Source organism: Coenobita brevimanus, chromosome 34 (assembly GCF_032717465.1).
Source record: "Coenobita brevimanus isolate Jiangsu-jjx chromosome 34, ASM3271746v2, whole genome shotgun sequence".
Lineage (NCBI taxonomy): Eukaryota > Metazoa > Arthropoda > Malacostraca > Decapoda > Coenobitidae > Coenobita > Coenobita brevimanus.
Window position 1 is genome coordinate 9,942,546 of NC_136987.1, and position 22,568 is coordinate 9,965,113.

Here is a 22,568-nt window from a genome sequence, read left to right on the forward strand (position 1 = left end):
GATCCGATCATTTTGAGATGCCTGGACACACTGCGTTTGAAAGACTGGAGATCATAGGCAGGAGGAAATACAGACAGAGGGAGACAGTTCCAGAGCTGACCTGTTGCATGAATGAAAGACTGGGAGTAACGGTTAACTCTTGCATTAGAGAGTTGGACAGAAAAGGGATGAGAGTTTGCTGCCAGACGGGTGCTACGCGCCCGTCAGGAGGTGGAGGAATGCAAGCAGACAGTTCAGAGGAGCAGTGACCATTAAAGTAGCGATAGAAAAGAGATAAAGATGCAACAGTGCGGCGAAGAGACAGAGGTTGAAGGGAGTCAGTAAGAGGAGGAGAGTTAATGAGACGAAAAGCCTTTGACTCCACCCTATTGAGAAGAGCTGTATGTGGGGAGCCTCCCCACACATGAGAGTTGTACTCACAGGGGCGGATAAAACCCCTGTATAGAGTCAACAATTGTGCAGGGGTAAAGAAAGAGCGGAGTCGGCTTAGCACACCCAATCTCTTGGAAGCAGATTTTACAAGAGATGTAATATGATCTTTCCAAGATAAGTCCCGAGTAAATGAAACCCCAAGCATGTTCAAGGATGATGCAGGATTAATCTGAATATTATTAAACATTAGTGGGTATACCTGTGGAAGATTTTGTCGGGTTGATAGGTGTAAGAACTGAGTCTTAGAAGCATTAAAGACAACCATATTATTTTTACCCCAGTCAGAGATATGATCCAAGTCAGACATTAGGTGTGCCATAGCCTCATCCCTTGTTTCTTGAAGTAACTGTTGAGATGGGCGTTATGGAACCGAATGGAAAGGTGAAGGGTGGAGTCATCAGCGTATGAGTGGATAGGGTTAGATGTACAGCTTAGAAGATCATTGATGAATAAAAGGAAGAGAGTTGGTGATAGGACAGAGCCCTGAGGAACACCACTGTTGATAGATCTAGGAGAAGAACGATGGCCGTCTACGACAGCAGCTATAGAACGACCAGAAAGGAAGCTAGCGATGAAGGTACAGATAGAAGGATAGAAACCGTAGGAGGGCAGTTTGGAAATTAAAGATTTATGCCAGACTCGATCGAAAGCCTTTGAGATGTCAAGTGCAATGGCAAAGCTTTCGCCAAAGTCCCGAAAGGAGGATGACCAGGAGTCTGAAAGGTAGGAGAAGATCGCCAGTGGAGCGTCCCTGACGGAGCCCATACTGACGATCGGAAAGAAGGTTGTGATAGGAAAGATGCCTTAAAATTTTTTATTAAGAATTGACTCGAAAACTTTTGAAATACAGGACGTTAAAGCAATTGGACGATAGTTGGAGGGTTGGGAGTGGTCACCCTTCTTTGGGACTGGCTGAATGAGAGCAAACTTCCAGCAAGAAGGAAAGGTACAAGTTGACAGACAAAGGCGAAATAGTTTGCCTAGGCAGGGTGTAAGCACAGAAGCACAGTTTTTGAGAACAACAGGAGGGACCCCATCAGGCCCATATGCCTTGTTAGTACTGAGGCCAGTAATGGCAGAAAATACATCAAGTGAAGAAATTTTAATGTCAGCCATGAGGAAGTCAGAGGGGGGAAGTGATGGAGGAACAGCACCGGAATCGTCTAAGGTGGAATTGGAGGAGAAAGTCTGTGCGAAGAGATCTGCTTTATCAGTAGAAGAAATAGCTACAGAACCATCAGAGTAGAAAAGAGGAGGGAAGGATGATGAGGTAAAGTTGTTAGAAAGATTTTTGGCAAGGTGCCAGAAGGAGCGGAAGAATTCGAGTTGGAGAGTTGAGAGCATTTAGTATGGATGAAATTATTTTTAGTAGAGCGAAGAACAGACTTAGCACGATTCCGGGCAGAAACGTAAAGATTATTGGATTCAGGGGTGGGTTGGCTCCGGTACCTTTTGTAGGCCTTCTCCTTGTTGCGGACAGCATTAGAACAAGCGTGATTAAACCAAGGCTTTCTTGCGTTAGTCAAAGGATATGAGAAAGGAATGTATGCTTCCATGCCCGAGAGAATAACCTCCGTAATGCGCAAGGCACACTCAGATGGCTCCCGGCCATGGAAGCAATAATCATTCCAGGGAAAATCAAAGAAGTACTGCCTGAGGGCCTCCCAGTCCGCAGCTCCAAATGCCAGAGACGACGTTTCCTGGAGGGTCCGCAGGCCGTACTGGAGCGATAGGACAGGTTAAGGTAATAAGGTTGTGATCGGAGGAGCCCAACGGAGAGAAAAGATTAACAGAGTAAGCAGAAGGATTAGTTGTGAGGAAGAGGTCAAGTATGTTGGAGCTCTCTCCAAGGCGGTCAGGGATACGGGTAGGGGTGCTGTACAAGCTGCTCTAGGTCATTAAGGATAGAAAAGATGTAGGCTTGTTCACCAGGTGGATCCGTGAAAGGAGAGGAGAGCCAAAGGTGGTAGGAATATTGAAATCTCCAAGAATGGAGATTTCAGAGAAAGGAGAAATGGACAGAATGTGTTCCATCGTAGAAGTAAGATAGTCGAAGAATTTTTGATAGTCAGTAGAATTAGGGGATAAGTAAACAGCACAGATATATTTAGTCAGAGAATGACAGGAAAGCCGAAGCCAGAGAGTGGAGAATTCAGAAGAATCAAGTTCAGGAACACGAGAGCAAGATAAGTCGTTGCGTATGTATACACAACAGCCACCTTTGGCTTTGAAATGAGTATAGAGAAAGTAGGAGGATACAGAAAAGGGTTTGCTGTCAGTTGCCTCAGACAGCTGAGTCTCCGTTAGAAAAAGAAGGTGAGGGTTAGAGGAGGAGAGGTAAGTGCTCAACAGAGCGAAAGACAGATGAAAGGCCGCGAATGTTGCAGAAATGAAGAAGAAGAGAGTCAGACAGTGGTTCCAGGCACCTCGGGTCGTCACCGGGAGAGGGGCAGATGGCGGGGGCATTTATGGTCCCCCCCCCTGGGGACTCCGAGGCTAGGTGAATTGACGCCATTTTGGTAAATTTTGAATAGGAAGTGTAGTGTGTACTGTGCATGTAGTTTGGTGAAGATAGATAGAGAAATTTGTACTGGAGAGCATGCTGGCCTACTCTCTGTGTAACTGAGACACTGAAAAAGTTCAGCAAAGGGGGATGGTCAGGAACTAGTCCTGAGGGCTGATGAAACGGGAGCTCCAGCACTCCCTGTCATCAGCTTTCCATCCACCTCGGGAGTACTGCCCTGCTCGACTGGTGCTACAGTCTACTGCACATATTTCTGCTGTGAATATCTTGCACACACCTTCCACATCCCCCATCTGCTCCAGTTCATATTTACCTAAACGTTCCTCCACTTCTTTCTCATATTCTGCCTTTTTCTCATCGTCTTGTAACCTTTCCACTCTGCTTGCAACTACTCCTTCTTCCCGTCCTTCCCTTCTATTTCTCCATCTTACTTGGATCTTGATTCTGGCCACCACCAAGTAGTGGGCAGAGAGTCCACTCCCCCAGCCTCTGGAAGTTCTTGCATCCATTACACATTTTCGCATCCTTTCATCCACACACCTATAATCAGTCATTGCCTTCCTTTCATTCAGTTCACCACCCACTCTTCTCATTACTTGCCATGTATACCTGTGGATCATTTTTTGCCTGAAGAGGGTATTGGCTATCACCAACCCCCTCCCGGCACAAATGTCCACTAACGAACTGCCATTCTTATCTATCTCAGCAGGCACACCCCACTCACCAACTGTTCCATCCAGCTTCACATTCCCTACTTTACCATTTATATCACCAATCATACACACTCTCTCATTCCTTCCAAACTTTTCCATGCACGCTTTCACATTTGTCCAGAACACTTCTCTCACTCTGCTTGCACAGTTTTGCTTTGGTGCATACACGCACACAATTGCCCACATTTGTATTCCAACTTTCAATCTTACCCACACAATCCTTGACCCAACTGATCCATACTCTCTTATGTTCTTCTTCCATCTTTAACTCACAACAATACACACTCCTTCTTTTGCCGTCTCATTCTCACCTACTCCTGCACATATATCCCATCCATACTCCCATTCTCTCACACTCTCTCCTCCCCATATAGTTTCAGTTACTCCACATACATCCACTTTCGCACCCTGAAGCACCTGGACAATCTCTCTCTCTTTCACCTCATCATTCGCACCCGATACATTCCATGTTGTGATCCATACCATGTCCATTGTCCGGTCCTTGGTCGTCATCTTTTGGTCAGTCCCTGTCCTAGGCTTCTTGTTCGTCTTTTTAGTTAGCTGTTTTCCGGGATGGGGTACTAACCCTCCGCCAACCCTTTTAGTCACCTCGTACAACAAGCAGGGATACTGGGGGATTATTCTTGAAAACCCGGGTGTTGTTCATCCCTGTGTGGAGTACAACTCTCATGTGTGGGGAGGCTCTCCACAAACAGCTCTTCTCAATAGGGCGGAGTCAAAGGCTTTTCGTCTCATTAACCCTCCTCCTCTTACTGCCCCCCTTCAACTTCTGTCTCTTCACCACACTGTTGCATCTTTATCTCTTTTCTATCACTACTTCAATGGTCACTGCTCCTCTGAACTGTCTGCTTCATCCCTTCATCTCTACAACAGGCGCGTTGCACCTGTCTAGCAACAATCTCTCATCCCTTTTCTGCCCAACTCTCAAATCCAAGAGTTAACCGTTACTTCCAGTCCTTCATTTATGCAACAGGTCATCTCTGGTGTTGTCTCCCTCTGTCTGTATTTCCTACTTCCTGTGATCTCCAGTCTTTCAAATGCTGTGTGTCCAGGCATCTTCAAATGAATGGATCTTGAATTAGACTCTCTTTTGTATCGTTTTTGTTTTTTTTCTTGGAAGGAACAGTTTCTGGGCTCTTGGCCTTTAGTTCCTTCTTTCTTACATAAAAAAAAGAAGTTTATGTTTGAATGTGCATGTATTTACCTATTTGTATTTACCTATTTGTAGTATACAGGAATTGAGCAATGCTTGTGTTGTCCTGTCTCCATATCCACATTTATCAAGTCTACCTTTACACACATGAATGTTTTTCTCATGCACCACCTCTTTGTCTAAGTCGTTCCAAATATTTAAGTATTGACCTAATATACCTAATTGTGATATACACGGAATGTACTATGCTCGTGGGTTTCCGTTGCTGTTTCTCAATAAGTCGAATTTAACTTTAAACTCGTTTAAGTTTTTAGACTGGACGATCTCTTTGTCCAGGCTATTCCATACGTCTATACTTCTGTAAGGAAAGCTATATTTCTTGATATCCTTCAAGCAGCTTGACTTTTTCAATTTCATTCCATGTCCTCTTGTTGCTCTCTTATCCCATACAAACAGATCTTCTTTGTCAATTTTATCTACTCCTATCATGGTCCTGAACACCGCAATCACATCTCCCCTCTTTCTCCTTTCCTCTAACGAAGGCAAATCCAGTTTTTCCAGCCTCTCTCTGTATGACAGGTCTGTCAGACTGGGGACCATCTTGGTTGCTGTTCTTTGTATTCTCTCAATCTTGTTTATATCTTTCTTTTTGTGTGGGGACCACACTACCGCTGCATATTCTAACCTGGGGCGGATCATGGCCACTATCAATTTTTTCATCATTTCCTCATCCATATAATGAAATGCTACTCTTATGTTAGTCAAGAGTTTATAAGTCTATCCAACTATCTTGTTAATGTGCTTTTCTGGTGACAAACTATCTTGGACCAGCACTCCCAAATCTTTCTCTTCCCTCCTTTTTGTGATTAATTCATTACCCAAAAAATAATTCAGTGATGGTCTCCTGGTACTTTTACCCATTTCCAATATTTTACATTTCTTTACATTAAATTTCATTTCCCACGTCCGGCTCCAATTGTGTATCCTATCCAAATCCTCCTGCAGTATTTTACAATCCTCCTCAACCTCTATCTTCCTCAAGATCTTTACATCATCAGCAAACAGACTTGCATAACTGTTCACTCCATCAACCATATCATTTACGTAAATCAGGAACATTACTGGCGCCAACTCTGAGCCTTGAGGGACTCCACTTGTTACTTCCCTTCATCCAGACATCTTTTCCTTTATTACTGTCCTCATTTGTCTGTGTCTCAAAAAGTCTCTCATCCATTCCAGAAGTTTCCCCTTTAGTCCTCCTATATATTCTAGTTTCCACATTAGTCTCTTATGAGGTACCTTGTCAAAGGCCTTCTCTAAGTCTAAGTACACACAATCCACCCAACCATCTCTCTCCTGTACCATATCAATCGCTCTTGAGTAAAAGCTCAACAAGTTAGAAACACATGACCTTCCACTTCTGAATCCAAACTGACATTCAGCCAAAATATTCATCTCTTCCAGATATTTTATCCATTTGTCTTTCAGGATTCTCTCACACAATTTTGCGACCATGCTGGTTAGAGACACTGGTCTATAATTCAGGGGTTCTTCCCTGTTTCCTCCCTTGTAAATTGGTACCACATTTGCCCTCTTCCATTCTTTTGGCACTTTCCCCTCTTCCAGTGAGCATACAATTAAGCTGTGAATTTTATCCACCAGTTGTTCTCTGCATTCCTTCAGTACCCAATTAGAAATTCCATCAGGTCCTGGGGCTTTCCTTACATCTTGAGTTTCCAGTAATTTATACACTTCCTGTACCTCCACTTTTATATCTTTCATCACCAGAACATTTCTAATCACTCCCTCCCCTTCCACAAGCTCCTTTTCTTTAGTGAAAACTGACTGGAAACGTTTGTTCATTATTTCTGCTTGCATTGCCGCATCCTTAAAGACCTCTCCTTCTACTTTCAGCTTGGTGATTCCTTCCTTTTGTTTCAGTTTGCCATTAACAAATCTACAAAACAGTTTGGGTTCATCCTTGCATTTGTCAATTATACCTTTTTCAAAATTCCTTTCTTCTTCTCTACGTATTCTTGTGTATTCATTTCTTGTTCTTTTATATTCTTCCTCTGTTCTGTCGTTACCTCTCTTTCTCCAATTGTTCCACGCCTTATCTCTCTCTTTTTTTGCTATCATCCACCTTCTATTATTAAACCACTCCTTTTTCCTGTTTTCTTTCCCTCTTACTCTTGGTACAAATTTTTCCACTTCCAAATTATAGAGGTCTAGAAAGATATCCCACTTCCTCTGTATCTCTCTTGTTTCTCTGAATTTTCTCCAATCCGCATTTTCAAAAAAGTTTCTCAATCCTGTAAAATTTGCTTTCCCAAAGTTGTATCTTCCCTGTCTATGAAGCTCATCTCTTGGCTCGACGTTTCCTATTACCATCTGGAACTCAATGACCACGTGATCACTTTTTCCCAAAGGACAGAGATATTCCAATGATTCTATTACATCGGGTTCTTTGGTGAACAGTAAATCTAACCTTGCTGGTGTGTCCTCACCTCGAAACCGTTTCTCTTCTTTGACCCATTGCGTCATCACATTATTCATTATTATATTTAATAACATAGTACCCCACGAATCCTCGCCGCCTCCCGAGTACCATTCCCTCCAGTTCACCTCTTTACAATTAAAGTCACCCACCAAAATTATATTATTGCTTTTCTCAATTATTTTTTGCAAGTAGCTAGCCATATCTGACAACATCTCATGGTATTCGTCATCCTTGCATGCTCTCATCTTTGGGGGAACATACACTACTGCCATATCTCTCTTAACATTCTCACCAGTTTCTAATTTCATATATATCACTTCAGCCCTGCCTTCTCCCATTTCCACAGTATCTACATTTATGTTGTTCTTCACTGCTATCATCACTCCTCCTCCCTTTTTTTCTTTTCTGTCTTTTCTCCACAGTTTGTATTTACCATCTCCCAAATGAACATCAATATCTTCTCTTAATTTGGTCTCTACAATGCACATGACATCAGGTTCATGTTCTCTCAGGAAATCATTAATTTCGATCCTTGTCGATATGAAACCATCAACATTAGTATATATCACCTTCAAATTATTTTTGACATTATTAATACCCTCTTCTCTCCTACTCTCTGTCCGTACCACTTCCTCAACTTCTGATCTTTCACAACCATCCCCCTTAGTTTCCTTCACTTCTATTTCCTTAAATACCATTTCCTTACTTTCATATCCAATACTCTCCAAAAAAAAGTATTACATTCTTCCTCTGTCCTCTTATCATTTTTTTCCTTTACTTCTTCCTTTAATGATTTTAAAACTTCTCTTTCTTCTTCATTCAGATCTTTTCTTATGTGTGTGTATGTGTGTGCATGTAGTGCATGTGCATGAATAAATGTATGATTTTGACTTAGATATACACTTGCACAAATTATCGAAGGAATTTAACATGATTACGAAGAGAAAATATGAGTAAAAGCACTGGGGTCTGTTTGACCCCAGTCATGCAGAATTGTATAAACATTGTGTATCCGTCAAACAAAAATATAGTAGTAAAAACTTGATAGCTACTTTGCAAGATTATGCTCAATGGAATAATATTGAAAGTCTATCTCTCTGTCTATCAATCTTTTGCCAGACACCTCAATCCCGGTCTTGGTGGCCACAAACAAATCGCCTCCAAGTCGCCCTGTCCCCCGCCATTTCACTGCCCTGCTCCCAACTCACCCCCCCCTCTCTCATATACATCTCCACCCCATCCTTCCATCTCATCCTCGGCCTCCCCCCTCCCTCATCCCCCCTCCACCTCACTCACAGACACTCTCTTCGTCAGTCTTTCACCCTCCATCCTCTCCACATGGCCAAACCACCTCAGTGTATTCCTCCTAACATTTCCTATCACATCCACATCCACACCACAACGCTCCTTTATATTCTCATTTGTCAGCCTGTCTCTCCATGTGACTCCACAGGCTCCTCTTAAATAACTCAGTTCCACTGCTCTCATTCTTGACTTGTGTCCTTCCAACAACGTCCAAGCTTCACTTCCATACGTTAGAGTTGGTATCACAATACTGTCATGTAGTAACTTTTTCACTTCCATGCTCATTTCCCTGCATCTTATCACTGCTTTCAAGGAGCCAGCAACCTTTCTTCCCTGCTGTACCCTTTCAAGTGCTTCACCCTCCAAACCTCCATCCTTACTCATCACACTACGCAAGTACTTAAATGTACTCACATTTTCCAATTCCTCACCATCCAACCTCGCTGTACATTCACTGACTTCACCTCTCCCAAAGACCATCACTTTATTCTTCCCTACATTCACCTTTAGATTCTGTTTCTTACACACTCTTCCAAACTCATCCACCAAGCCTAGCAGCTCTCCTTCTTCTTCACTCAACAACACAGTATCATCTGCAAACAACAGTACAGAGAGTTTCCAAACACTACCCTCTCTCACCAGGGCCACTCCAGCATCCACTGCCCTACCTTGTACCTCTTTTATTACCCCATCCATGTACAGATTGAACAACCATGGAGACATGGCACATCCCTGTTTCAACCCAACTTTGAAAGAGAAAAATTCATTCAGTTCACCATCCACACGCACTGCAGCCTTAGCACCATCATACATACTCTTCACAGCATTCAACAACTTCCCATCTACTCCATATATTCTTAATACTTTCCACAATCCTTGTCTATCCACCGTCATGTGCTTTCTCCAAATCCATGAAAGCTGCATACAACTTCTTTTTCTCTTCTCTAGAAACTTTTCCACTAAAGATCTAAGAATGAATATCTGATCTTCACAACCTCTTCCCTTCCTGAAGCCTCCCTGTTCTTCTCCAACTAATTCCTCTGTTCTTTCTCTAACTCTGTCAGTAAGTATCCTACCATACGCTTTTCCTGTTATACTAAGAAGACAGATGCCCCTATGATTACCACACACTTCTTTTTCCCCTTTTTCTTTTTACAAGGGAATAATTATACCTGACTTCCAATCCTCCGGGACTCTACCTTCCTCCTAGGCCAATCTTCACATTTTCCACTTCCATTCTACTACTATCTCTCCCCCATTCTTCAGTATTTCACAACACACTCCATCAATTCCTGGGGCTTTCCCCAATTTAACTTTCTTCATTGCTTCCACAACTTCTATCCTACCGTACTGATTTCTTCCTGTCTTCTCACCTCCCTCCTTCTCCCAGCCATTCCCCAGCCACTTATACTCGCATTACTTCCATCCTTTATGTTCAACAATTCCTTAAAGTGTTCTCTCCATCTGCTCACTTTTTCTCCCTTCTCCTCTAGTAATTTACCATTTTTTTCTTTCACTCCCCTGCTAACTTCACTTCCAGCCTGTCTTACTCTTGAAAGTCACATGGAAAAAATCTGGTGGGAAGAAGAAGCAAAATTATCAGAGAAAAAGAATGACACAGAATTAAATTGACCTCATCATGCATCTGTGGATTTAAAAAATTTAATCTGGTATCAGTACGCTAGGAGTGTATAAGCAACTTGGGGATAAAACATTATCTGGGTGGGAGGGGTAAAGTTAACCACTTGTAAGTACCCTATGTTAAATAAGTTATGTAATGCATGTTTTTTACCAGCTTTTGCAAGTTTCCATGTCTTAAGCATGGAATATCTCTGGTAAGAAGGGGCGATATTGACCACATTTTGGTACAGTGCTGATACAACAGTGCAAAATTTTAAAATTTAATTGTGCTTGTTTACTTACTGTAGCACTTATTCATGGCTTATCAGTGGTATTTCTTATACATGGCTTTGGCCTTCAGGTTCTGTTATACTAGCTGAAGCAAGATGCTGAAGAAGAAGAGACTCTACAAGATACCACAAATGCAGTGCACAGTGGACATGAATCAGCTACACAAGCCTCAAAAGGATAGCTAAACAATATAAAGCATGATCAGGCAGAAGTAAGTGTGGAAATAGTTTCAGAGTATCATGACAAGATACAGCCAGAACAAAAAAACCTATTTCCAGTATTCATCTGTGATAGAACTGTTCTGACTGATTGTCTTGGAGTATAGAACTACATAAAGTATTCAGCAAGGGAGCAAAGCACTGTGGTATTGTCCTGAACACACAAAGTCCCCAGTATGTCATGTTGTGTTTTACAGTAGATGGCACACTTCTACCACCCTTTGTGGTCTACGAGGCACAAAACCTTTATCAGGACTGGTCAGTTAATGGGCCAAAGGGGGCACCATGTTACAGAATGTGCTGTAGAACTGGTGCTAAATATAATAGCAGCATGAGTGGATGGTTTGAGCACATCTTGTTCGCATAGTGGATCAAGACTATCATTTTTTCCCACACAAGAAGTCTTCCTGGTATAAAAGCATTTTTAATAGACAACTTGAGGTCCCACACTGCCTATGAGTTGCTCAGTTTCTGAGGAGTACAGCACAGAATTCGTCTGGCTGTCACCAAATGCCACACACTTTACTCAGTCACTAGATGTCTCATTGTATGTAGTGTAAGAGAAACATAATCTGATAGTGTGACCAATTTCAAGATAGAAAATCATGGTGCCAGCTGCAGCAATAATATTTTGTTCCCAGAGCTTCTCAGGAAGCTGTTTCTCCACCCCCTGTTAAAGGACAATGTTTGTGTCTCAGTTGAGAGTGGGTTCAGAGCAAGGTGATGGCTAATTGGTAGAGAGGTGGCCTGCAGTCCTAATGTACCTAGGATAGAATCCCAGGTGGGGCAGGGAACAGTTTATGGATTTGAATTTCTTAAAAGCAGACTTTACTGATCTACCAGAAGACCGCTGGCATGTCGTAAAAACACCCCCACTAATACCAGTACACCAGTCCTGTATGAGACAGCCCTAGTATGTACAGTATTCAATATGGATGGTGGATGTTAGTGCTAAAGTGGTGACATGTGGAAGTGCATAGGACTGCTGGGCCTTGGGATAGGCCCTGAAGCCTTTGCCCAGAGTCAGACTCATAATTTTAAATAAGTGGGAGGGAGAGATGTACCGACAAAGCTTCCAGCCACTACTGAAATGACTCACTGGCGGGAAAAGTAACATAAGTTCACCCTTAACACCTGACCACCAATGTGAAAGACTTGACACATCATCAACACAGTTTTTGAAAAAAAAAACTATTGACAGCAAAGGAGATACTGGTGTGAAGAAACACAAGTAGATGCCTTTCTTCAGGCCAGATCAGGTGCTTTTGTCTTCATCCTTTAGTGATGCTATGGACTCTATTCACCCAGAAGAGTGTCATTGTGCAATCACTAGTGACCCAGGTACCCTAGAAGTTGTTGTTGAGCAACTCCAGTCAGTCTGGCTGAGGAGCCCCATCAACCACAGGCAAGCAGCTACCTCTGCAGGGCCATCCCATGCAGTGAACCGATTTCCTTGTGGCAGACAGTGCCTTATGACAGCTAGGTGTGGGAAAGTGTGTAAAGGTGTGATTCCTGGGGGGATGCCACATTTGTGTCTTTCCATCCAGCTAATGGGCACTGTAGTTGGTTCTACATCACCTCATTATTTGGTTCTGTGGTCATCATCCAGTGTTGTAAATACAGTAGTTTCCTAGGTTACAGGAAACCATTCAGCTTGTCACTCAGTGTAGAGCCACCTGGAATGGAAAGAAGAGTAATAAAAAGTGGCTGACAGGAAATCAGTCAGTCAAGCAAGAAGGGGGAAATGCCACGGGGTGCATAGCCTCACCCATCTTTCAACTCCACCCACACAGGTCCCTTTGTGCATAGCCTCACCCATCTTTCGACTCCACCCACACAGGTCCCTTTGTGCATAGCCTCACCCATCTTTCGACTCCACCCACACAGGTCCCTTTGTGCAACTCTCCAGGCAGAGACTCTTACCCCTATAAGTATCTCCCAACAGGAGTGGTCGACCTGCTCCAGCCATGAGTTACGTGACCTTCCTCTTGGCCTACTCCACCCTGCGTTTACTCATTCAGAGATCACCCTGTGAGCAGGATCAGCCTCAGGAAAGCAGGCCACATGCCCATATAGCTGAAGTTGGCATTGACTTTGTGTGAGTAATAAGGTTCAATTCAGTCTCACGGAGTAGTCGTTCATTACGTATCCAGTTGTACCAGTGATATCCCATGATCCTCCAAAGACAATTAGTACTAAAGGAGTCAATTCGCTGCTTCAAGTCACTGTTTAGTGGCCATGTCTCACAGCCATAAAGTAAGACAGGGAGCACCAGCTCCTTGAAGATGCAAACTTTCTTCCTCCTACATAAATAACAACAGCGCCAGACACCTGAATTGAGTGAAACCATAACCCCGTAGGCCAGACCAATCCAATGCAAGATCTCGCTGTCTGATGTACCGTTGTTGTGGACCCCACTACTGTCATGAATTCATGCGATCGTATTATTATGGCAGTTCGTGACATTGTATTTTATTATGGGAACTCTTGAACAATACTGAATCCCCCTAGAATTTTGCTCAGTCAGGTAACTGCTTGCATTTGCACTAAAATTTGAAACAGAGTTTTCCATAACATTTGTCATGTATCAAGAGTGACTGTCTTTATGTATAGACAGTACGTTTCACTGAGCGATGTTTCTAGTGTAATTATCGTTCCTCTGCCTTCTCTCTCTAGCCATTAAGTTATGCCACGCCTGCATCTGGTGATCATGTACAGGCATACCCTGGTTTAACGATCTAATTGGTTAGGTAAAACCCCATCGTTAAGCGGGGGATCGTATATCAGGGTACTTTTAACATGTACAGTATTTCAGTGTGAACCATTTACCAGCCTTGTGTTTCCCCCCAAACCAAATCCAAGACACATCCAGATGAGCCCAAAAACAGGTTTAAAAAGGCAGTCTAAATGGCGTAACAGCTGTCAGGGAAGCTAACCCAAGCCTAACACCTGTAAATAATTCACTAAAAGCAACAAGTAAAGCCTGAAAATCATAAGGATAGAAAATATCAAACACCTCTCATCACTTACTTCTTGTAAGTCCATGTCCGGTCCTGGTCATCATCCTTGCTATCCCCCCCCCCGAGGCTAGGGGACATGCTTCCCAACACTCAGTCTTCCTCCTCAAAGCCCTCAAACCTGATCTCCAGGGGAGGGTCAGAGGGGGGTGGTGACGGAGTGCAATGCTATGACCCAGGTGGAGGCGATGGCATGCGATGTGATGACTCAGGCAGAGGCGATGGGGTGTGATGCGCTGGCTCAGGCGATGGTGATGAGGTGCAATGCGCTGGCTCAGGCGATGGTGATGAGGTGCGATGCGATGGCTCTAGGGGTGGCAATGGAGTGCGATGTGATCACACAGGAGGTGGTGAGGGAGACAGCTGCGATGGCTGGTGAGGTGGCGAGGGAGACCTCTGTGATGAATGGTGGGGTAGCGATGGGATCAGTTGCCGTGGCTTTCGTTGTGGCGAGGGAGACAGAGACAGTGGCCGAGGTGGTGTGGGAGATTAAGGCCAGGACAAGGAAGGCAGCGATGGAGTGGCAGAGTGCCTTAGTGGAGACACAGGTGACACGGGAGATGGCAGTCGACTGGAGGTTAGGTCCAGCACAATGGGCCGAGCACGTCCTCGGTGGGAGGTGTCTCTCGGTGTTTCCCTGTTGATTGAAGGTTGGGGAGATGCTCTGCTGGTTGAAGGCTGGGGAGATGCTCTGCTGGGTGAAGGCTGGGGAGATGCTTTGCTGGGTGAAGGCTGGGGAGGTGCTCTGCTGGTTGAAGGCCTGGGAGATACTCTGCTCATCAAGGGCTGGGCAAATCCTGTGTGACATGCTGGCTTGGTGGGGGCCTGCTTGAAGAAGGCTGTGATCGTAGTCTGCCTGGCCGCCCTCTTCTTCTCCTCCAGCATGGTCCTGTAGATTTTCATCCCTTCCTCGAGCTAATTAGCTGTGTCCCTGCTTTGTCCTGGGAAGGGGTTCTGTGTTTGCATTAGGTTAGTTATCTCATCCAGCATCTTTAGCATGTCCTTCAGGATTTTGATGTTCAGAGCTCGGACCTCAGGTACAACCTCCTCCTCCTCTGGCTCCTGGTATGCCCGCTGGATCTCCATATTGGGGAGCTCCTTGTTGCTGAGCTCCTCCTTGTGGTTCTCGAGAACCTCCTCCACGTCATCCTTGTCGACCTCCCCGAAACCTGCCTCGTGTGACAATTCGACTATGTCCTGCTTCACACGCTCGACAGGCAGAAGTTGCACGCCCTCGGGGAAGCCGGTGAAGGAGTGCATGCACTCTGGCCACAGCTTCCACCATACACCGTTCATCGTCGCCTGGCTAACCTTGTCCCACACAACAGTAATATTCCCAAAGTCGTGGCATATGTTGTACCTCTTCCAAAACTGTTGCACTGTTGTCTTGTCATCACTGTCGCAGACCTTTACCTACTGCTTCATTGTGCGGCAGAGGTAGTAAGCCATAAAGGTTGCGATCACCTCTTGGTCCATCGGCTGCAACAAAGATGTGGTGTTTGGGGGCAAGAACACCACCTCAATATTGCTGGCCCATTCCTTCATCATGGGAGGGTGGCTAGGCATGTTATCCACCACTACAAGAAATCTGTTCTCAAAATTTTCACATGATGCATACCTCTTCAGCACAAGAGAGAGGTACGAGTGGAAATAGGACAAACAGATATGTGAAGGCAACGAAACCTTCTTGTTCGACTTCCAGATAACCCCAAGGTTCTCTTTAACATACCCCACTAAAGCCCTGGGGTTCTTGGCGTGGTAGACTAGGAGTGGTTTCAACTTGAGGTTGCTCTCGGCGTTGCCCCCTGGACTCAGTGTCAGCCAGTCCTTCGAGGCCTTGAATTCTGGCGTATACCTTTTCTCCGTTGCAAGATAAGTCTTGGAGGACATTTTCTTCCAAAAGAGCCCAGTCTCGTCAAAATTCAAGACCTGCTTCACACCATAGCCACCCTCTGCGATGAAGCATTTCAGCTTGTCAGGAAACAATTCTGCCCGCCACCATATTTGCACTCGCCACCTCACCATACATCTTCATGTGGTGGAGGTTTTTACACCTCTTGAACTGGTCAGACCACCCATGGCTCGCTTTAAAGGTCTCACTTTCATCCAGATCCCGCCTGACCTTGAATTCGTCCCAGAGCGAGAGAGCCTTAGTGCATATTATCGCCTGGCTCATGGATGCCTTGCGCTGGTTCTGCTCTTCCACCCATGTGTGGAGCACCCACTCCAGCTCCTCCATCGCAGGCTCTCCCTGGCAGGTGATACAGGAGGCAGATAAGGTTACAACCTCCCCAGCAGCAGCGTCAATGGCCTCCTTCTTCTTTATGGTGGTGGAGACAGCCGACTGGGCCAGATGGAGAGCCGAGGCGATAGCACATGCACCTTCGCCTTTGTCGTGGCGCTTAAGAATTTCTAATTTCACCTCTAGTGACAGTCTTACGCACACACTTCACGGAAACATCACCAACACCACCACTAGCAGGCCGCTTTCCACCACAACTAGGGCCTTCACTAGCACCACCACTAGCCCCACCACGTGCAGCACCCTAACCAGACATAATCACACTTATTTGGGCCCAAAATCACACAATATTGCACTCCACACATGATTAGTATCACTGCTTGGACATAGTTACGATGAACTACGACAGCAACTTGTGTAACGTTGGTGGTGCAACATGGTGCGTGGTGGGCAAGCATAAGGGAGATCCTCACTCTGAGATGGCTGGTGCGAGAAGAGCGATATGGGTGAGTGCATGGTGAGTGATGGCTGTGGGTCTTGCGCGAACATTTCTGTGCATCCTGGGAGGCGGGCGGTCTCAGCTGGCCGCGGGAAGGCATGAAATTCAAAATTTTGGCCCATTGTCTGTGGGTGCGGCATCTGAGGGCCCATCATTAAACCAGGGCTCGCCCATCAGGTATTGGAGTGTGGTGGTATTTGTACCTCTATCGCTAAGCTGGGGTATCACATCTAGGGGTATCATATATCAAGGTATTATCGTATTCACTTTGAGGCTGACGTAAGAACATTAGTTAGTTGGTGTAGACCTGTCACAGGAAGAGGATGTCGTGAGCAGTGCAGAGAAGCAAGACCCTATCTTAGCAGCTACAGTCTCTAGCAGTTTTGTGATCCCCGCATCTCCCCATCGAGTTGGTGATCGGCAGCAGTAGACGTCAGCAGTGCGAATTTTAGTGCCTCTATTAGCTGAGCCGCCCGGTCTATTCACAGCCACAACTCCGTTTTCTCCACTGACCAGTATTTTCTTTCCAAGTTTTGTAGGCTCAAGATTATTAGGTAGTTGTTTGAGTTCATGAGTGAGTGAATTTACTTTGCCTGGTATTCTGAATTTGCATGTTTAAGTTCCCTTGTAACATAAATTTACTTTGTTGTAATTAATAAATTTACGATTCTTCTCTTTGAGCTCGATGAAATGTAATCTTGTTTGATTTCTCCACATTGTGGATACTTTCGTTCGCTACTCCTAGTTTGCACAAACTTCTTACATTAATCATGAGTGGTAGTTAAGCCAGTTCTTTCATATTAGTTCATAAATCTGTTGTGCCAGCCAGGAGATAGCACCAGTAAGAATCTGTTTACAGTATTGCTATTAGTATTAGTTATCAATTGTCAGGGATAAGGACACATGCTCCGAGGCCAGCAGTATCAACAATTCAGCATTCGTGAGTGATTAGTCTCCGCTGTGTACTATTGAGAAAGCTTATGAAATTCTTGTCTTTAGAGAATCGGTGAAGTAAGCCAGAATAAAGTAAAAACTTATGACTTGATTTCATAAGTTGATTCCTTTATGACAACCAGCGATTTATTTGCAATTGATTCTTATTTCCACTTCCCCCCTTGACAACTACACTACCAAGATAAGTGATTCTTTCCAAAACTCTGTATCCTCCCCACATGCTTGGACAAAGTGAACTGCTTCTTCCAGCAAGCCACCAAATTCCTGGACCTTGGTCTTGGTCCAAGAGACCTTTAATCTTAATGGCTTTGCATTCTTGTGAAATTCCTTGAGGGCACTCAGTAGTATCTCCAGCAACTCCGCTAGGATAGGTGCATCATCAGTTAAGTCAGTGTTGGTAATCCTGAAATTGCCAGTTGAGACCCAGCAGTGACTTTGACTCACAGCCTGGTCTAGTACCCTATCCATACATGTGTTGAAAAGTGTTGGGGGCAAGTGCACATCCCTGTCTTACACCAGGACTTACTGGGAAGAATTCAGATGTTCTACCCCATACTTGGCATCACTCTCAGTGTTTGAGTATTAGCCAGCAATCAGTCAGATTATCTCTGAGGGGATCCCACAGGTTCACGGGAGTTCTCATAGTACCTCCCAGTTTACTGAGTCAGTCCATGTAGACTGCTGGCAGACCTTGTCGAAACTCAAGACGGTGTTCCACAAGAACATGAAGAGGTAGGATACGGTCAACAATAGACTTCTTGGGTGTGAATCCGGATTGCTTAGGCCTCTGAAGCTTTTGCAGATGGTCCCGGATATGCATCAGGAGAATGTGAGCAAGAACTTTGCCAGCCACAATGAGCACTGTAGTACCACTTTAGTTTCTGCAGTCAACTGGTCTTCTTTTCCTTTCCTGATATGGGTGACTAAATCCTTTGTCCAATCAGGAGGAATGATGCCGGTCTACGAAACGGCTTCGGTGATCTATCATGGCTTTGCCCCTGGCTTTGATCAGTTCTGTTTGGATTTCACAAACACCAGCAGCTTTACCACATTTCAACCAATCCACTGTCTTCTTGATTTCATCTAGGTAAGGCACGACATTGTCAATTGGTGGGACAGCAGTCAGTGGTTGTACATCAACCAACGGAAGCTCTCCACTGGGAGGTTCAACCATATACAACTGCTCAAAGTACTCAGCCCAGTGAGCCCTAAACTTACTTGTCCCTGAAACGAGCCATCCATCTGCCGTCCGAACAGAATTAACCTGAGAGTTGGGTCTGGAGAGGAGCTTCTTCAGGGCTTGGTAGGCAGGTTGAAGGTCATTTGCATGAAAACGGCCTTCCACCTCCGCAGCGATTTTCCTGACATAGCTCTCTTTGTCTCTTCTCAGTGAAACTCTTGCCTGTCGAGACAGAAGTCTGTGCTATTGCTGATCCCCATCCAGTCTGGCAGCTTGACTCTCCTCTGTTGTGGTCAGCGTCCCGTGAGATGAATCCCCTCCTTGATCACGGGTGGTCTCCAGTACACTCATCAGCTGTTGCCAGGGTAGCATGCTTGAAAGTATCGCATCATTCAACAGGATCCTCAACAGTACCGAGCACTTCAAACCGATTTGAGACTGCCACTGCATACTCATATGCACACTCCTCATCCCTGAGTTTCTTAAGATGGAACCCCTTTTAGTGACATCTTGAGAATCTCTCAGTTTTGATTTGTAGCCTTAGAGTAGCAACAACAACTCTGTGATCAGTAGCCAATAACTCTGCACTTCTGAAAACCCTGCAGTTCTGAAGGATCCTCCAGCGAGTACTAACAAGAATGTGATCAGTCTCCTTATCATCCCCTCTGGTATTGGGATATGAAGTCCAGCGGTGAAGATTTGGTCACTGGAACCAGGATCCAGCAGTTCTTAACTTACAGGATTTTGTGACATCCAGAAGGTAAGAACTATTGGAATTCCTGGTTCCAGAGCCATGGGGACCTGCACAATCCTTGAAGCTCTCCCTGTAAGTGCCAGTAACCGCATTACAGTCACTCAAGACCAAGAGTGTATCCTGCGAAAGGGCACTGTTCCACAACAGAGTCAAGTTTGGTGTAGAATAGCTCTTTCTCTTCAAGATCACTCATCTCAGCTGGAGCGTACACTGCACTGAGGGAGATGAAGCCCAAGGAATGCTTCAGTCTCACTAACATTGTACACTTATCAGCCGGAGTAACCCAGTTGACACATGAGACAAAGTGAGTAGCAACTGCCACAGCGACACCCCTAAGATGGGCACCATCATCACAGCCAGACCAGTAGTTTGTGTAACCATCGCTACTGATCTCACCATGCCTGAGTCGTTTCACTTCAGAGAGTGCAGCTATGCTGATCCTCCAGTTGCCCCAACTCTCGTGGCAATGAAGGCAGTTGATCAGCCTTTGAAAAGCTCAGAACATTCAAAGCCCCCACCTGCAGTGTCTTCTGAAGGTTAACCCCTAAAGACTGCAATTCTTCCATCCTGTTTGGCCACAGAACCACATTTAGGGTCTGATTTTTCAGCTTTCACCAAGATAAATATTGGTCTAATAGATTTTAAGAGCAGAATTTTACACACCAGAAAATGTATATTTCACTCTCTTGTCTGATGGTTACCGCACCATCGACCATCAAAGAATGTCAAAAATAAAAATTGTTGTCCCTCACATATAGAGAGAGAGAAAATTTTTTTTACCAAAGTAAATTTTGGTCTCATTGATTTGAAGAGCGTGATTTCTACACACCAGAGACTGTATATTTCACTCTCATATTATATCTAATGGTTACCACACTGTTGACCAAAAATATAAAAAAGTCACCTCTCACTATGAGCGAGAATGAGATGACGTAAGGGGGAATAGGGAGGTGGAGGGAGTGTGGGAGGCATCACGAGAGGGGAAGAGGAAAGGAATATGCCTGTCACACACAGCCAATACAGTCTAGAAGGGGTATGGGGGATGATATGGGTGGGAGGAGATTTTGAGGACAGCCCAATGGAACAGAGGGAGGTGGAGAAATGGTGGGGAGGGGGAGGACCCTCCCCTACCACATTTAGGGGGACCAGTCAGGCCAGACACCACCAGATATTGCACTTTTCATCAGCTAGGCTCCATATACGTCATCAAAGAGGTGGGGATGCCTCACGCCAGATTTTGGTAGCTTGTGTAACTCTAAGCCCTTGGCCACCCCATCTGGGATACATGGCGTCTGGCAATGAATGAATGAATGAAATGTGTACGATAAATGATGACAGGCCTCTACACAATAAGGCCCGAACACATAGATGGTCATAGGACTTTAGGGGTTAAACTCACGCTTGGAGCTTTGGGCCTGTGCGTCCTCTGCACCACCATGACGTGAAAAGCAGGGTCTGGGCTAGGGGGTTGCCCGCCACCCCCCCATTGTCCAGCTGCTGTGGTCCCATGGCTTTACCCAGCAACCATCATGGTGGGTGCCAGCATGGCAGGGCCCCAAAAGCCCTACCAGGCCGTCTACACCCGAGAGAGGACCCCCTGACAAAAGTGGGTCTGGGTCAGGCAACATGCACTGACCCCTGTCCTTCTTCTTTCTGTTCTGCATGAGGTTGTTTTTTATAAAGAACAGTTGCAAACCCCACCAAACCTCTCAGTTTTTTTTTTTTTTTATGCTAGGAAGAAGGAACCAAAGGCCAGGGCCCACAAACTGTTCCTTCCAAGAAAAAACAAAAACAATACAAGAGAGAGCCAAACTCAAGATCCGATCATTTCGAGATGCCTGGACACACTGCATTTGGAAGACTGGAGATCGTAGGAAGCAGGAAATACAGACTGAGAGAGACAGTTCCAGAGTTGACCTGTTGCATAAATAAAGGACTGGAAGTAACGGTTAACTCTTGCATTAGAGAGTTGGACAGAAAAGGGATGAGAGTTTGTTGTTAGACGGGTGCTACGCGTCCGTTGTAGAGGTGGAGGGATGCAGGCAGATAGTTCAGAGGAGCAGTGACCATTGAAGTAGTGATAGAGAAGAGATATGGCAAAGAGACAGAGGTTGAAGGGAGCCAGGATGAGGAGGAGAGTCAATAAGACGAAAAGCCTTTGACTCCTCCCTATTGAGAAGAGCCGTATGTGGGAAACCTCCCCACACATGAGAGTTGTACTCTATACAGGGGCGAATAAAACTCGTGTATAAAGTCAACAACTGTGCAGAGGTAAAGAAGGTATGGAGTCGGCTTAGCACACCAAATCTTTTACAAGCAGATTTTACAGGAGATGTAATGTGATATTTCCAAGATAAGTCTTGAGTGAATGAAACCCCAGGCATGTTCGAGGATGATGCAGGATTAAGCTGGATATTATTAAACATTAGTGGGTGCTCCTGTGGAAGATTTTCTTGGGTTGATGGGTGTAAGAACTGAGTCTTTGATGCATTAAAAACAAGATTATTTTTACCCTAGTCAGAGATATGTGCCAAGTCAGACATTAGGTGTGCCATAGCCTCATCCCTTGTATGTTGAAGTAACTGCTGAGATGGACGTCGTTGGAACGGAATGGAAAAGAGAAGGGTGGAGTCATCAGCGTATGAGTGGATAGGGTTAAATGTACAGCTTGGAAGGTCACTGATGAATAAAAGGAAGAGTTGGTGATAGAACAGAACCCTGAGGAACACTACTGTTGATAGGTCTAGGAAAAGAACAATGGCCGTCTACAACAGTGGCTATAGAATGACCAGAAAGGAAGCTAAAGATGAAGGCACAGATAGAAGGATGGAAACTGTAAAAAGGCAGTTTGGAAATTAAAGATTTATTCCAGACTCGATCGAAAGCCTTTGAGATGTCAAGTGCAATGGAAAAGCTTTCGCTGAAGTCTCAAAAGAAGGATGACCAGGAGTCTGAGAAGGTCGCCAGTGGAGAGTCCCTGACAGAACCCAGACTGACGATCAGAAAGATTTGATCATGAAACAGGTACAGGTATACCCCAGTTTAACGATGCAATTGGTTAGGTAACAATCCATCGCTAGGTGGGGTATCGTATATTGGGGTAGATTTAACATGTAAAGTATAGGGATGCTTTTTTCAGCTTTGG

General features: G+C 44.9%; 2 protein-coding genes across 3 annotated transcripts in view; one reads left to right on the forward strand and one right to left on the reverse strand.

Moving 5' to 3' along the window:
• Window positions 1-22,568, forward strand: part of LOC145396068 (UDP-glucose 4-epimerase-like) — a 258,329-nt gene that overhangs the window by 59,566 nt on the left and 176,195 nt on the right. The gene's annotated exons all lie outside the window — the stretch shown is intronic.
• On the reverse strand, window positions 18,430-19,464 carry LOC145396004 (uncharacterized). The gene is made up of 2 exons (XM_080269470.1): window positions 19,408-19,464; window positions 18,430-18,891 (listed from the first exon to the last, which is right to left on the reverse strand). The coding sequence occupies exons 1-2, from the start codon at window positions 19,462-19,464 to the stop codon at window positions 18,430-18,432; spliced, it is 519 nt and encodes a 172-aa protein (XP_080125596.1).